The sequence below is a fragment of the Alexandromys fortis genome, unplaced genomic scaffold, assembly GCF_014885135.2.
Source record: "Alexandromys fortis isolate MF-2015 unplaced genomic scaffold, M_Fortis_MF-2015_v1.1 scaffold_31, whole genome shotgun sequence".
NCBI lineage: Eukaryota > Metazoa > Chordata > Mammalia > Rodentia > Cricetidae > Alexandromys > Alexandromys fortis.
In genome coordinates, this window is record NW_026067974.1 from 11492500 (window position 1) to 11509411 (window position 16912).

Genomic DNA, 16912 nt, shown 5'->3' on the forward strand with positions numbered 1-16912 from the left:
CTGTCCTTGATCAGATGTTTCATGAAAAGAAAACTAAGCTAATTCATTCTCACATGAATGACATACAGACTTTAAAGTAAGACAAAATGGGATTCGGAAGGAGAAACCACGTGATTCACGGTTAACAGCAGGTTTAAGATGGCGACTGGAAAAGCAACGTAGAACAAAAGACGTCATTAAAAGGTGTTTGTTATGGTCTTCCATCTGCGTGTTTGTTTGTCTCCCCCTCTCGGATCTTCAACTGAATAATAAATTCCTCTGAGATGCCTTCTACAACCTTCTTCATCTCTGCTGGCCTTGATTTGTCTTCCTGAATCTGAAGATGAGGCACAGCAATGTCTAACGTGGAATAGTTGACAGGTCTGCGGTTGCCACACGTTTCTTTAGTACAAAGCATTCAGCCGGTGGGATCTAAATTACATAATTTACTGGATGGAAAATGGCTTTTGGTTAAGCACAGAGTTCTGATTCCTTGGTGAGTGACTTTAATCAACACGGCACGTCTAAAGGAAGAAGAAGGACTGGAAAAGCATTAGACGCTGCCACCGTGAAGTGTCATGCATTGCGTGTACAAAGAGCGGGTGGTTTGGCTTTGGTTTGAATACTGTGTTTTTCGTAAATAAAAATGTTCCCTCTGTCATCGCACTCAGAGTGCTGCTTTAGCTGAAAGATCCCTCCCCACCCCCAACCCGGCTCTCTGCGTCTCAATCCATTCTCGTTCTCAAGGCTTTGGCCCACAGAGCCTCCTTTATAAATGAACCCATCCAGATGTTTTCACAGTTTTCTGTGTGATCAAGTTGACCTTGCTTCATTCTGCCCCGTATTACAGTTTCCCTTCCAGTTCTCTTTCTCATGCCAGTGAGAGGCCCTTGCGATGGGAACTGTATCCTTAGTCTTGTGTATCTCCTGCAGGCTCTGGAGAAGAAGCCCGGGACACCAGAGGCATCTGAGAAATGCCTGGAATGTGAGTGTGTTGACGTCTAATGAAGGCTTGTCTGTGTCTTTAAGGACACATTTGAGTTGTTTACATAGTCAGGGAAACAAAACATAAAGGTAGGTGTTGATCTTGAAATTTAAACCAATTCTAAGCATAGTGTGAATGTGTTTTACCACTCAGGCAATGTTCTTCAGGTATCCGAATATCCTTGTGTGGTTTCCTGTCAGCTATGAGATTTATGTCGACGTCATCAGAAAGCGTCATTCTGCTGTACACCTACCTTGCAGCTTCATGATGCATGTGTCAAGAGTCCCCCGGGTAATTAGAGCATTAAACAAGGAGACAGCACAGGACTTGGGGGGTAGTGGCATTTATTTACTTTTAAAATAAGGAGATCCATGATTGTGACTCTTTTCCACTTCTCTGAAATCATTGTCGAGAAACACAGAAAGAATCTCTCTGCAAAAATGAAGTCCCAGAGTCAAAGCATCTTCCAGAGTGCCTAACTAAAGCCCTTTTGCTAAGGATTTCTTAGTGTCCACCATTGCAGATCCTTAGGGCAAGGTGGGTAAGCTCTTTCAAGGCCCTCATTTAGCAGCAGGAGAGTTTACAAGCACAAGGGTGGACACAGGTGGAAACAGAGATACCTTTCAGGTCTGGGGCAGGGTAGCCCTTGTCGAGCAGCCAACATGAGGACACATAGGAATCAGGCACACAGCAGGGAGGGGGGCAAGTGACACAGCAGGCGGGCTGAAGGAGACTGATCCTGTGTGGACAGGTGCTGGGCAGGCAGACTCCACATGGACCATATACGTCTGATGAGCAGAGGGTGGTGGCCGGGCCCATCGGGACGCTGCGGCATCCTTGGAGATAGGAACTGCAGCCAGTCATGGTGACGGTGGGTCAGGTTTTCTTGCTGAGGAAGGCGTTCTTCCACAAAGTTGCCTTGGGAGGGACTTTTATACCTACCTATTTCAGGGAACGTGGCCTCAGCCTTCAGCTGCTTCCTTGTTGATGTTTGCACAACCCCACACAAATAAAGCAGTATCTTCTTGTATCAGCCATGGGACACGCACTCCTGAAGTTTTATTTGGTTGTGTTGCTTCATTCAAACTTGCTTCCTGCTACGGTTTCAAAATGGTGTCAGTGTCGTTCTCTTTTTATTCAATATATTAACCTGCTTGGGTTTATCCTTACTTTCTTCTTGTTCATCCCCTAGAATTTCTTCCTATAAGTCATCTACACTAAGTGTAAAGTATCAAGAGTGATGTTTTCAAGAACTAAGAAAGCATCCTTCTCAAACCATGCACCCCTGATACATTTGGGAAGCCCAAACCTGTAGGACTCTTCTTTTTTCTATCAGATGCACAGTGGCATTTTTGCATGAATCTGAGCGAATTAATAAATATTGAAAACACACAACATGAATGTGCTTGGAGATGACAGAACTTGCTAGAAGATTTTCTACATATTAGCACTGCATCATCTAGACATGCAAGTACATATGAAGATGAACAAGCCTTTAGTTTTACAAAGGATTGGTTACTTTAATTACAAATTGAAATAGATGAAAATAAGGGCTCTTGGGACGACACTTGGTCTGAAATATACGAGTATGCGTTTTCTTGCAAAGCAACCTGAAGAGTTTTTGCTTTTTATGAAAATCAAACTGCTGACCTGTCACTTCTGCTGTTCAAAGCTACATTCGGTGCTGACAATGATCAGTCAGACAGACAGACACCATTTCCAAGTTCCTTCCATCTGGTGTAATTGTTAGAATGCTAACGCTTCACGGTTTAAGTTAGTGTGTGACCACAGTAAAGGTGAGTCAGTTCATTCATTGGAAGTGTGTGTGTGTGTGTGTGTATGTTGATGTCACAATATACCAATACTTATAAACTGATGAGCAGAGAAATGAAGTAATTAAAAATACTTAAGAAAGCCATCTGGGAAAAGATGCATGTTTCTCAAAATGAAAGAATGTCTTTTTGGAGAGAAAGCTGGGAACCACTGGTGGAAGTCACAGTGAGAGCTCTCCTGGGACAACTGATTGCTGTGGATGAGGACAACTGATTGCTGTGGATGAGGACAACTGATTGCTGTGGATGAGGAGGGTCTTTATTCTTTGGGTTATCCAGACCTTATTGCAGTCCTGAGACATAAGCAGAAGAGGGAATAATAGCAAGGAAAACTAGGTTGTAGACTAGGCTACAGATAGCAAGGAGACAGGGAGGGAGAGATGGAGGGAGGGAGGGAGGGACAGAGGGAGAGAAAGAGGCCACAAAGTCCCCAAGGTAAGAAAATATTCAACTATACAATTAGATTTCAGCAATCTGGGTGCTTTGTGGAGAGCTCTTGCTGCATTTAGATTGTTCATCAAAACTAAGGAAATAGCATAGTGGTCAACGCAGAGATTTTTTTTTCCCAAGAGGAATGTATATTTTGTGCTGTCAGAACTTTGTTGCCAGTTCTGTAGTATAAAGAATATTTCACTTTGGCCTAATGCATTATGGATATTTCAGTGACGTGACAGTGTAAGTCACTTGAGCCAGACAACTTCTAAGCACAGTTGAGGCTACTGTGTACTCAGTGGGATCTCACTTAAGGGGACAAGAAACAATAAATGCTGATATTCACACAAAAATGATTATTCTGGAAGATATCAACTATCCATACCTCTTCCCTAGAACTCTTCAAGGGCAGGAACTTTTGCTTGTTTCCTTTTGCAACTAATACCTGAGCAATGAGTGCTCAGCTGATGTAAATATGTAACTTACAGCTCAGGGAGCTCAAACCATAAGAATTCTGATAAAGACGATGTCTGACCATGAAAACAGCTTCATGTCCAGTGTCTTTACCACAGTGTTGTTGATTTATATGTCGTGGGCCTTTGATTCTTCTATGTTTGATGCTATGTAGTTTCTGCTTTTGATACAGCTTGAACTATTTTATCCAAAATAGGTCATATGCACACACATGTATGCACACAGGATCACACTTACACACTTTTAAGCTTTTCCAAGCAAACCAGTTCTAAATGCTAAAGTTTTTTCACATTTACTATTTTCCCACTCTAAAGAGGAAAAAATGAAACACAGTACAAAATTTTAACTCCTATTTACTTAAATTTAGTAGCTTAGTTAGTGATGTCTTTTTCCCCCTGGACATCAGAGCCTGGAAGGGATGGCAAACTCTCCCCAGTTGTTCTCCAGAAAATGCCCGTCTCTGAAGCTAATTTACGAAAACAAAATAGAAAGAGGAGGGCACAGTCAAGTTGATTAGGGAGAAGATCACACTCTGCTGTTTTATTTCAAAGTCATGGCACGTTCTGGCATAATGAAGTCTCCAGAAGCTCTCCTGTGAGGAGCGCAGCTCTCCATAGACTCACCCGTGGGTGCCTTGGCTTGTTTTTAAGAGTTTGGAATTTCAAAGTAACCTCCATTGTGAGTCTGAAACTTTTGCTGACTATGAGGAGGGGGTAGAAATTATTTTCACATGCCAGCACAAGAATTATTTTTTTCTTAGTTAACCAAGGAAGGAATGAGAGTTAAATAAAAAAAAAAAGAACATTATATGTCTAGATTCTATGTGGCACAGTGGATAGCTCCAGAAATATTCATTAAATGGAAAGATCCTATAAAAAGAACCTGCTGGAGTTTTCAGGGCCCCCTAGCAGTGGGACCAGGATCTATCCCTAGTGCATGAGCTGGCTGTTTGAAGCCCATTCCACATGGTGGGATGCCTTACTCAGCCTTGGTGCAATTGGGAGGGGTGTGCTGCCTCTGCTGAATGTAGCAGGCTTTGTTGACTTCCCAAGGGAGGCCTTACCCTTCCTAAGGATGGGGGTGGATTGGGGAAGACAGGGATAGGAGAGGAGGGGAAACTGTGGTTGTTATTCAAATGAATAAAAATTATATATATATATATTTATATATACACACACACATAAATAAAAGATTTCTCACTGTGTTGGGGTGGCCCTTGGGCTGCATAACAAACTACTTTCAGGTAGAACTTGGAGTTCTACTTTCCCTAAGAGGAAACAGAGAAATAAACAGCTATGAGGCCAGGAATGCTAAGCCAGAATGAACTTTATTAATGAGTAGTCCAAATGGTAGCTCTCAAAAAGGAGAAACAGAGCCTAAAAGAGAGAAGGCAGCCATCTGTGCCCATAGGAACAAAGCATGGGCAGCTTAAGCATGGTCCACGGGCTTCTGTTCCTGGGTTCTGGGGTTAATGAAGCTGGGATTCAGGCAGAAACAGTTGCTGAAGAACAGGTGATGGGGAGGATGTTGAGAAGCCAGGCTCCTGAATCTGGGAGTAGGGCTTAACAGCAGGGCTCACAGGGACTCTCACAGCCAGGCTGGACGTAGGTGGTCAGGTTGATGCCGCTCAGGCCGGGAGTTGGGTGGCAAGAGTTGAGCAGCCAGCAGGTTGGCACGTACACTTCAGGTTGGCAGCAGGGTGGGGGGCAGGGGTCACAGCAGGTGGGCTGCAGGAGGCTGATCTCATGTGGGCAGGTGCTGGGCAGGCAGACTCCACAGCGGCAGGACTTGTCAGAGGAGCAGATGGTGGTGGCAGGGCCGGTGGGGACACTGCAGCAGCGGGCAACACAGCAGGCCATGGCTTTGGGAGTTGGGTTGTGGTTGGGTTGAGAGGAGAAGTCAGTTGATGTGTGAATGCTCCCGACGTCTGCCCTGGCTCTTATATACCCGCCTCCCTGGGCGTCAACCCAATGCCAAGGCATTTCCCCCATGTTTCAGTTTATGGCTGCTTCCATAAAAATCCATCTAATTACTTAAGTGTTTATTACTTAAGCCACATTCCATACCTCATAAAAGGGATTCGGGTTGTTTTGCTGTCAAATGGGGACTCCTCATACTGGCCAGGTGTCATTGCACAGACAGCTTCACCACTTTAGTCTTCAAAGGCACAGAGCCATTATCTTCCAATCATTACACATCACTAATAGTGGCATGGAATGGCAGGTATCTGCAGCACTTCCCTGTGCGCTGTGTCTCTTCTACAGATGAACACTTCACTGGCTTTTGGGTTTCTCTTCTTCCAGCAACCATGAGTTTCCATGAGACAGTTTAGGCTCTCTGACTGAAAAAGTAAGAGAAAAAAAATTATGTCTTGTGGCTCCAAGAAGTTGAGTCCAAAAAGAGGGATGGAGTCTATGGGAAGTAGGTTGGGGAATGTGCAAAGAAGTGGTTTTGTACAGAATTCTAGAAAATCATTTGTTTTTTATCCCTTTGTACATGTGTTGATCGAAGACTTGGGAGGGGTATGTGGATGGCCACAAAGAACTGTAAGTGTAACAAGGACCAGGGCCCTCATAACTTCATCTGACTGTGCTATGTGCTTAGACTTTTTATCACTTAAAGATGGGTTGTGCTGAGACTTAAGGATGAAAGGATACAGTATTCTTAGAGTGAGCCTCAGGAACAGGTGCTCTGGGGGGTCCCAAAAACGAGACCCTTAGTCAAATGTGGTGCATACCGACTTCCCCCCTTGAGGGTTTCCCAGAGCTTTCAATATGCCAGAAGGCTCTGGAAGTTCTCAGTAAGGTGTTAGAGCATAAATGTTCCGCCACCCTCCTTAACCACATACTCCTTTGTGTTTATTTTCATAACTGAAAAGTCAGTATTCTCTGGAGCATTCTGGCATGTGAAGTCAACGGTGTGTCTCCAACTCCATGTTTTCTTCTTACTTCACATGCCCTCCTGCTGATTTGAAGCTAGGGGAAGTGATTGGGACATATTTGTGTGACATAGGGGAGTGAGGAGGGAAGTATGGCTCCTGTCACAAAGGAAGGCATAGCTGGATGGGTTTCCTAGGTGAGGTCTCTATTGCTGTGGTAAACATCGTGACCAAGAACAACTTGGGAAGACAAAGGTTTATTGGGTTTACATAGCCCATGTCACAGTCCACTGAGGAAAGTCAAGGCAGGACCTTAAGGTAGGGTCCTGGAGATAGGGATGAAGCAGAGACCTTGGAGGAGTGTTACTTACTGGATTGCTCCTCATAGCTTGTTCATGTTGCTTTCTTATGAAACTGAGGACCACCTGTTCAGGAGGGGCACTGCTCAGAGTGAGCTGGGCCCTCCCACATTAGCCATCAATCAAGAAAATGCCCCACAGACGTGCCTATGGGAGAACCTGATGGGGGACATCTTCTAGGCTCAAGTTCTCCACTCCCAGATGAGCCCAGCTTGTGTCAAGCTGCCCAAAAGTATCTCAAAGGAACAATGAGGATGGTTAGAAAATCTTAACCTGGGAATTCACACCACACTGTTCAGTCTTGGGGAACCATTTTCTAGGTGACTCAGTTTTCATAGTTTATAGTAATATTTTTTAAGATAACTGCCACACTAATCCTCCACTAAAACATAGCCCTTATTTTATGTGTCTTGTGCCCCAGGCATAGTACTAAGTATTTAATATGCATTTTCTTTCCATATTCTGTAAGATTGGGATTATCACTATGACCCTTTTCCAGATTATAAAAAGAGAAACGATATATTATTGGGTAAAAAATTGCATAGCTAATGAAGAATGGCTTATATAACATCAATAGATCATGTATTGAGCTATAGACAATATATTATGCATAATATATTATAGTATAATATATGTGTGTGTATGCGTATGACCATACCGAGGAATTGAACAGAAAGCCTTACAAGGGCTCTCCCCTTGAGCTCTATCTTCAACCCTCAACTTCATATAATTGTAGATTTTATATATATTTTCATTTATTAATGTATTAAAATGGCTTGTGTTATGTCTGGTTGTAAGTATGCATCAATAAGCATTCAGATAGGGTCCTTGTTACAGTGTCCGTCACAGCGGGGGAAACTGGCAGTCACAAGATAAACCGGTGAACACATAAGAACTGCAGACAGTGCCAGTTGCCGTAAGGCAAGAAAACACGTTAACAGGAGAGACAGGGAGATGGCGGCGGAGGGTGGCTACTGTGATTTGGGCAGTCAGATTGCTCTTGCCAGGGTGGCTGGGAAACAGAGAAGAATTATGACAGGAGACAATGTTATAGCAGCCAGTCGGCTCCTGGTGAGGTAGGGTTTTCTAGGGTATTCTACAGCGTTTAGACGTTTATTCTTAGGGCACTGAAAAATTCACCGGATGGTTTATATATTTCAAACTTATTTTTAATTGACTTGTAATTGTACATATTTAGGGGGTTCCAGTGTGTCATTTCAATACAGGCATTCAATGTGTAATAGCCGGATCAGGGTAACTGACATATTTATTATCTCAGACACGACATTTGTTTGTGTTTGAAACATTCAGACTCACCTCTGAGAGCCACTTTGACATATTCAGTTAATTGGCAAGGACCATTATCCTCGGCCATGAAAAATTAGTACTTACTTATTCTACTCAGATGATTTAAAGCAGAGAGGGATAGGTTTCATGTATGAAGGAAAATGATCTGCCCAGATCTGGCGTGGAAACGGACCGAGTTTAGAGTCCAGGTGAGAGAGGATGGTCACTGATGCTGGGGGCGGGTGAGCCACTGGTAAGAGAGAGTAGAGTTTGAAAGGAGAGGTGGCATGTTTTGCTGAATGAGAGCTTGTGTGTACAGTTTGTAACCGAAGCCAAGGATCCTATCCAGGTCTCAGATCTACTCTTCGGAAGGGGCCCTGAGCAAAAGCTGCCTGACTGGTGGGGAGAGCAGTGGATACCGCCTTTAGCTGGGGGCCCGGCAGGACCACACCCGTGAGCAGGAAGGATCAGGGCTGGAGTGAGGCGCTGGAGGCTCGAGCACACGGATGGAAATTTTTGCTTACCACCTTCCAAATGGAGGCTGATGATGCTTTTTATGTGTGTTAGTCACTCTTTGTTGTGAGCCTGCCTGTGCCTAACCAACCACCACCTCCCAAGAACTCCGTGAATTTCCGGGTTGATCTTGGGTAAACCCTCCCACTCCAGCATCTCCTGAATCAGCAGCAATGCTTAGCAGCTTCCCACTCATGGGCCACACGGTATTTCCGAAGTTGTCTGGAGTAGTTTATCTCGTCACAGTCGTAGAACATAGAAATCTTTGAAGTTTCTCATTCTAACAAAAATGGCTGTGAGTAAAACCATTTAGGCCTGTCTTACGGAATCCCACGATCTTTGACATTTCTGATGAATGTCTTTATAGAGGGGGTGGAAAGGAAGCGCGGCTGTCTTCAGGGCTACTAGGAATATTAATCCTCTCCTTGCGGAATGCACACTTGGCAAAGCATACATGCAAAGGATTTTGAGCGTGGGTTTAAATGGTGGACACTCCTCTCCCAGCTGAATGGTGCTTATAGTCAAATTTGATGTAATGAATGGTTATAGTCAAGTTTGATGTAACTCTCTCTGTATATATTTTTAGATTTACTTTATGTGTATGAGTGGTCTGCTTACATGCATGGATGTGTAGCATGTACATGCCTGGTGCCTGTGTAGGTTGGAAGAAGGCACGGAATCTGGAAACTGGAGTTGTAGATGGTCGTGAGGCATCATGCAGGTGCTGGGAACTGAATCCAGGTCCTTGACAAGAGCACAAGGGCTCTTAACTGCCGAGCCATCTCTCCTGCCCCAAATTTGACTTAACCCTTGCTACTGTATTGCCACTCACTGAATTACCTTTGAGTTGTATTGCTTTTTAAGAGGAGTAGTAACGTTTCCTGAGGCCAGCTGGTATTCACTGCTGTGTGTGTGTGTGTGTGTGTGTGTGTGTGTGTGTGTAAAAGAGGCACCCCTCTCACTCTACTCCCTGTGGACTTATGTGATTTCATTGGACATTCTCAAGGCATTTGGTCACACGGCACATGCGATATTCTCACAAGCTTTACTTAACCAGCTTCCTCTCGCTGGAATTCTAAACAAGTTTTTGGGGGAACTGTAAGTTTCCTTTAGTTCCCGTGTATCATTGTGGCCTACAGAACATGCAGAGTGAAATGGAGAATCATAAACAGTAAAATAATATAGAAATATATACTCTTACTAAAGCTAAAGTGGATAGGAAGATGGACACTGAGTAATGGTTATTTTTATAAAAAAAATGTTTTATGTCTATAGAATAGTCTGCTGGTGCCTGCTGAAGCCAGGAGAGGACATCAGATCTTCCTGGATATGGTTGTGAGCTGTGGGTGTTAGGTGCTGGGAACTGAACGCAGGTCCTCTGGAAGACTTGGAAGAAAAGCCAGTGCATTTTTTTTGAAACAGGGTCTCTCTATGTAGTCTCTCCTAGAGTTCAATATGTAGACCAGGCTGGTCTCATAGAGATTCTCCTGCGTCCACCTCTCCACCTTCCAATTGCTGGGATTAATGGTGTGTGCCATATGCCCGGCCAGAAAATGCTCTTACCTACTGAGAGAAACATCTCTCCAGCCCCTGAATAATACAGTGTATGCCTGAGAGTGAGGAAAAAATGCTAGCGGGTAACTAAGTGAAATCTATTGTTGACATATTTAAATTTACAATTATTCTATGGTAGCCTTAAAATACTTAAATGTTAAACATCTTTATCTGTGTGTGTGTGTGTGTGTGTGTGTGTGTGTGTGTGAACCCGTGAGTGTGGGTGCCTGTGGGCATCAGAAGAGGGTGACAGAATCCCTGGAGCTGGAGCTACAGGAGGTAGTGAGTGCTGGGATCTGAACTCAGATCTTCTACAAGAGCAGTATATGCTTTTAAATGCTAAGTCATCTCTCCAGTCCCTTAATGTTATATTTTTAAATTTTAGTTGATATTGGAACTTCAATATGTGAATTTACTAAATAGGTACCTATATACAAGGATAAAGAGTAGCAATAAATTCAGATGATTTTTTAAAAGTATGATTCTAAGGTCTTTCTGTGTAATATGCCATTCAATTTTAAAACACTTTATAAAAGTTGATAAGGTTAGTCCTCTTTTTTCATCAGTAAGGGACAAAGGAATTGAACTGCAATTAAACCAAAGGTCTCTGGTTTCACAATCTGTTGTTATCTGACTATACATTAATCTATAAAGTTACTATTACATTTTAATAAAAATATATAATCTGGTTTTTTTTTTTTCCACCGATGGTTGAACACCTTCAATGTGACTTGTCCTGTGTTAGGAGACATCAGGTGGGAGACAGCAAGTAGGGCGCAGGCGTACTCTGAAGCATCCTTGTGTCTGCTGGGGTTCACAGAGGGTGTAAGGCTGTAATTCAACATAGAGGGGGAGAGAGGCATTGCAGCCGCAGTGAAGAGCAGCAGCAAATGCTAGCAGTGGGAAGGAACTGAATGCCCATAGACATCAGGGAGTAGAGACTGTTCTGACCACAACCCCACAAGATTGGGTCTAACTACAAAAGCACAGGGTGAGGTCAGCCTCACCGGGTCAACCACTGACAACCAAGGGAATGCCGAAAATGGCTGTTATTGTCACACTGATGCGGTGTCGAAGGACTAAACCGAATAACACATGAAGATGGTTGAAGCTCTAAGTGCTCAGCAAATGCTTCTAGGAGGGATGGTGGTTGAACAAGCAGACCGAACCTGGAGCTCTTGTATTGTGGGTGGCCTGGGGTAAAGGTGAGGGCTTTAGTTTCATAATGTCTCATTTCTGGAGGTCTTTCACCGTCTTCATCACAACCTCTGAAGCCAGTGGAGTCTCTGCCTTCTCCAGAAAGGCTGCTTTCCCTCTACTCTACCCTGCTGGAGTCCTGGGATGTTGCCTGGGTGTGGACATGCTAACCACGAAGAACCAGCTGGGCCTGGAAGCAATTCTCTGTCAGCATCTTTGTCTTCTTCCTTTGCAGTTTTGTTTCCTTTACTACTTCTTTGTTCTTGGATTTTCTTTAACACTTAGGATTTATATTGACGGGATGTCATTTAAATGCACTTAGAAAATGAGACTGGGGTACGGGGTATGATGGAACGACTTCAAATCCTAGTTGGTCAGCGAGAGAATTTGTTTTCTTGGTCAGCTGTGAAGAAAGAGGAGACCAGAAAGGAAGGAGCATTGCATGAGGAGAAAGTTCCCACAAGTAGCCAGAGTCGTTGATTTTTTTTTTTTTTAAATAAGGATTCACTATAAATCCCAGGCTGGCCTTGGACTGGCAATCCTCCTATTTCAGTCTCTTGGGTGTTGAGTGCTCGGATTATGGGCTTGTGCCTTCGTGCCTGGATACATGTTTGGTTTTTAGGAGTAGATTAATTGGACAAAGGGCCAATCACTCAATAGAGTGAGAAATCTCTTGTAATCTCCTTCCTTGTCGGCACAGCTATTTCCCACCCACCCACGTGTGTCTGGCCACTTCTGTCTTTTTAATATTCTAAAGGGGTGTCTGCTCCAAAAGACATAGATTTGAATGAAGATAAGCAGAGAACGTTATCTCTGGAGTGCCTATCATGTGTCAAGCACATGGCTAAGTATTTAGTGGGTACTCACAGCAGTTCTCTGAGAGACTGAACTCTTACCAAATAATTAAAACCAGTTCCAGAGAATCTCTGAGATCCATCTACACGAGCCAGTGAGTAGACAAGGGGTTTTTAACCGGTGATTTTTGATTCCTTTCATGGTCCTCCTTTGTGTCCTTCATAAGGTGGGAACACGATATAGCACGTTATTTGTTTTGCTTAGCGCATGCTAACACATAACACCTTGTCATCCTCCCAAACCCAGCTCCTGCTCTATCCCTGGCCGTTCTTCAGCTTTCTTTCCTTTCTGCTCACTAAAATGGTGAGTATTGGGATAATGTTTTAAAACACGAATCTTATAGTTTTTCAAGTGCTAGATCAGAATTCTGTTATTTTTGTCTCCCTCGCCACATCCTGAGTGGGAAGCCCCAGAACCCTTCTTATTGGAACTCTTTGCAACCATCACTCCCAAACACTGTCATTTCTAACTCCCTCATCTTCCCTGATGTCAGCTTCTCCGGAGATGCTGAGACTTCTTTGCCCCACGGTGCCACTGTTAACTAACACACTGGGAGGCGAGGAAGGCGGATGCTTAGAAACACACAGTCCTGACATGAAGTCACACTTATTGCTTTGGATTAGTCTCTGTCACGCTTACAAACACAACTTTGCTTAACTCTCAGATCCTCAGCTTCACCCAAAGCCGTCACGCTTCGGCAGATGTGGTGATTCACACGGTCTCTTTTGAAAAGCTCCCCAAACCGCGTTGTGTCCGTGGACTTCTCAAACTCGCCTATGGGCGCTTAAAGAGCCCCACAGGCTTCTTCCATTCAAGTTGTGGTCTGGGGCATGTCAGGAACAACCAAGGGTCCTCCCAAGCACCAGCCTCTCCTTCTAAGAAGCTTTCTATAGAAAACGTGGAGGTTTCTTAACCACCGAGTGTTGGGACTAATTGAGTCCTGACTTTGAGCTGCTCTTCCCTGTCTAGAGTCTTCTAATTGAAGTTACTAAAAGCTGTGCCTAGCTTAGAGGATCAGAGGATGGGATTTTCACCTGTTGGCCATTGACTGCAGGGTATTTAAGCCTCCATGGTGCTATTAAAGAGGGCCTTTTGGTACCAGTGTTGGAAGGTCTATGTGTCAGTCTGTCTCTGCGTGTGTATTCTCAACCTCCAGCCCCTTGCCCGAAGCTCGAGAACTGGGTTCTAGCGCATAGAGCGGAGACAGGGGTCCGCGGTGTGCGGCAACCGAGTACAGTGTTGCAAGGTAGTCTTTCTGGTTTCTAAATTAGATTTAGTGTGGCTCAGATGTGACTCTCTGGATGCTCCCTCTAAAGGACACAGACTAGTGTGTTCCCCACAGTCAACTATGATGAGCCACCAAAGAGAATGATTGAAAAGTCTGAATAAATAGCTCACACTAAATAATTTTTAAAAAAAATTAAAGAAGGCAAATGTAAGAGAGGTTAGTCAGGAGATGTCAGCTACACACACAATATTTGTACTGAATTAATTTAATACAAATAATCTTCAGGTTGTTGGTTAGAAGGTTAAAAGGGCTTAAAGAAACCCCTAAGACATAAATTTAGTACATGAAGAACACGTTCATTTTAAAAGAAAGAAGGAAAAAATGAAAGCATACAAATTTAGAGAGGGCTTTACCCGAAGAGTGAAACACCTTTTTGAAGGGGCGTGGCTGGCTAGCTCGTGTAGGGACTGAGAGGAGCAATGGAGTTGGTTCTCTGAGGGTGGAGACAGGTGCTGCCAGGGCAAGGATCTGTGCCTGCTGGAGTGAAGCAGAGATCCCGAGGTGATAATCCTGGCACCCTCTGGCATCCGAGTAAGCAGAAAGTGCCCTCCTCTGCAGACCGTGCAGTTTTCCTCTCTTGCCCCCTAGTGGTCAAGTCTAGCAGAGACGTGGGCAGAGGAACAACGGGGGATTCTGGGCTCCAAGACAGGATTCTTGAAGATCAGAGGGAGGATGGTGGAGCTGAAAAAATGTAATTTAACAACAGGTACACAGATCAGTTTACTCTGAAATCTACATCTTCCAAGACAGTCAACCTTAGGTATCTGGAATCTCCACACAACGTCATTTACTACTAGTTTCCCCCCCCCCCCGTCTCTGTCTCTCTCTGTCTCTCTCTCTGTCTCTCTCTCTGTCTCTCTGCCTCTCTCTGTCTCTCTCTGTCTCTCTCTGTCTCTCTCTCTCTCTCTCTCTCTCTCTCTCTCTGTGTGTGTGTGTGTGTGAGCACACCCCTGTACCTCTGTGGAGGTCAGAAGACAAATTTCAGGAGTTGTTTTTCTCCTTCCACTGTGTGGTTTCGGGTGAGCTATCTCACTGGGCCTCTTGTTTTGTTTCAGAGACAGGGTTCACACTGTAGCCCAGGCTGCCCTGAAACTCTCAGCAGTTCTAACTTAGCTTCTGGAGGACTGAGATGACAGACCTGACTCAGTTGCTTGCTTCATTGTCTGTTCCTGAGGTGGTTTTCATTGTCATTTGGATTTGGTGTTTTGCTTTTACATACTCCTGTCTGTGCACACGCATGTATGTGTGGATGCACATATGTGTGGACGCATGTGGAGGCCAGAGATCAATGTGGAGAATGCACCTCCATCACTTTTCATCTTATTTTAGAGACAAAGTCTCTCGCTGAATGTGGAGCTCAGACAGACTGTCTGGCCAAGAATCCCCAGGGACCCTACCTATGGAAATGTCACCCTCATTTTTTTTTTTATGAGAGTGTTGAGGACTAAACTCAGGACCTCATACTTGTGCAGCAAGGATTTCCCCAGGGGAGCCATCTGCTCAAGCCTCCCTTCAACATTAAGTTTGGAGGTAGATAGTTACTTCCTCTCTCTTCTTCATAAGCATCTGAGTGTAAGCAACATAGTTAGTCATCTGTAAACCATGATAACAGAATGTGTTTCCCAAGATCGATCTTTTAAGTAAAATTTCATCCATGTGAAGTTAGTTTAGCCTGTAGCGCCACAAAGGGGGCAGAGAGGAGAAAAGCAAGGAGGGCAATATTCCAAGTATATTCTAGACCCTCTAAACAAAGACTACTACAGTGCATCACATCCCAAATGATGCCATAACAATCTTCAAGAAGTTTCTGCAGCCCTTGGTTCTGTAAGTAGTGATAGGGATATACATAGTATCTATAATTCTGTTCTTCCAACACTCACTTCATTTCTTTATCTGGCTCTCAGTTGGTCAGGGATTTTAACTTGGATTCTAGCCTTTATTCTTGAAGAGTCTGCATCCACAGTGGTCCTACATTTTTGCTGTGAATTTTCCATTAATTTTTTATACTGACTCTTCATTTAATAACCTGTCTTCTTCATCTAGTCCTTTCTTGCCACAGTTTAGTGGCAGCAACCCAGACTTCATCTTGAGATTCAGGATCAAGGACAAAAGTCAGCAGAGTGACCCACTTTCTATCCCTCTGAGTTCAGTGACAGGAAGAGACCAAAATAACACAGTGGCAGTAACAGCTCCTAGGCCGTCATTTGCCTCCTGGTGAAAATGTTTTCTCCTTAAGAACCAAGACCACTAAACCAGCATAGCTCACAACTGTGGGACAAAGAACAATAGAGAGTCTGCATTTATTAGTTATGGAGCTACTCTTACTCCCATTGTTTCAGAAGCCATGGTCTCAGCTGACACAGGTCACAGGTCCAAGCATGTTATAGACCCTGTAAAGAATCAATCTTCAGTGTTATCCCAAAATGATGGCACAATGGTCTTCAGGAGGCCATTGGACTTTTTGGTTAGGCTAGCAGGTTTGGGGTAAGAACTCACAGGTGAAGACTAATTGGTTCCAAAGGTTTGGACAGATCACAAACATTTATTTTCAAAACTTATTTTGATATGAGATGAATTATATGATTAGAATCAATGTGTGTGGGACAACATCGCAGAAGAGAGAACATTCTTCAAGCCTGGGAGTGGCGGGGTAGGCTCTACGTGTCCATATTTAGAATTCCTGCTGCAGGTAAATTGGAGTTCTCATCCTATAATGGACTTAACAGACATCTATAGAACATTCCACCCAAATAGGAAAGAATATACCTTCTCTGCAGCTCATGGAACCTTCTCTAAAATTGACCACATACTCGGTAACAAAGCAAACTTCTACAGTTACGAAAAAATATTAGTAACCACCTGTGTCTTATTGGATCACCATGGATTAAAGTTAGAATTCAACAATAATGCTACCCCCAGAAAGCCTACAAACTCATGGAAACTGAACAGTCAACTACTGAACCACACCTGGACCAAGGAAGAAATAAAGAAAGAAATTAAAGTCTTCCTTGAATTCAATGAAAAGAAAGACACAACATACTCAAACCTATGAGACACTATGAAAGCAGTGCTAAGAGGAAAGTTCATAGCACTAAGTGCCCACTTAAAGAAAACTGAGAAAGCACACATTGGGGACTTAACAGCACACCTGAAAGCTCTAGGAAAAAAAAGGAGCAGACTCACCTAGGAGGAGTAGAAGACTGGAAATAATCAAACTGAGGGCTGAAATCAACAAAATAGAAACACAGAAAACAATCCAAAGAATCAATGAAACAAAAA

The 16912-nt window shown here is 43.7% G+C and overlaps 1 protein-coding gene across 1 annotated transcript; it reads right to left on the minus strand.

Moving 5' to 3' along the window:
* Nucleotides 1–5264: 5264 nt before the first annotated feature.
* On the minus strand, nucleotides 5265–5561 carry LOC126510557 (keratin-associated protein 3-1). Its single transcript, XM_050157199.1, has one exon. It carries the CDS (start codon nucleotides 5559–5561, stop codon nucleotides 5265–5267), a length of 297 nt encoding a protein of 98 aa, XP_050013156.1.
* Nucleotides 5562–16912: the final 11351 nt, after the last annotated feature.

What these genes read in the sequence shown, in the direction of transcription:
- LOC126510557 (XM_050157199.1), bottom strand. Translation starts at nt 5,561, where the DNA reads ATGGCCTGCTGTGTTGCCCGCTGCTGCAGTGTCCCCACCGGCCCTGCC.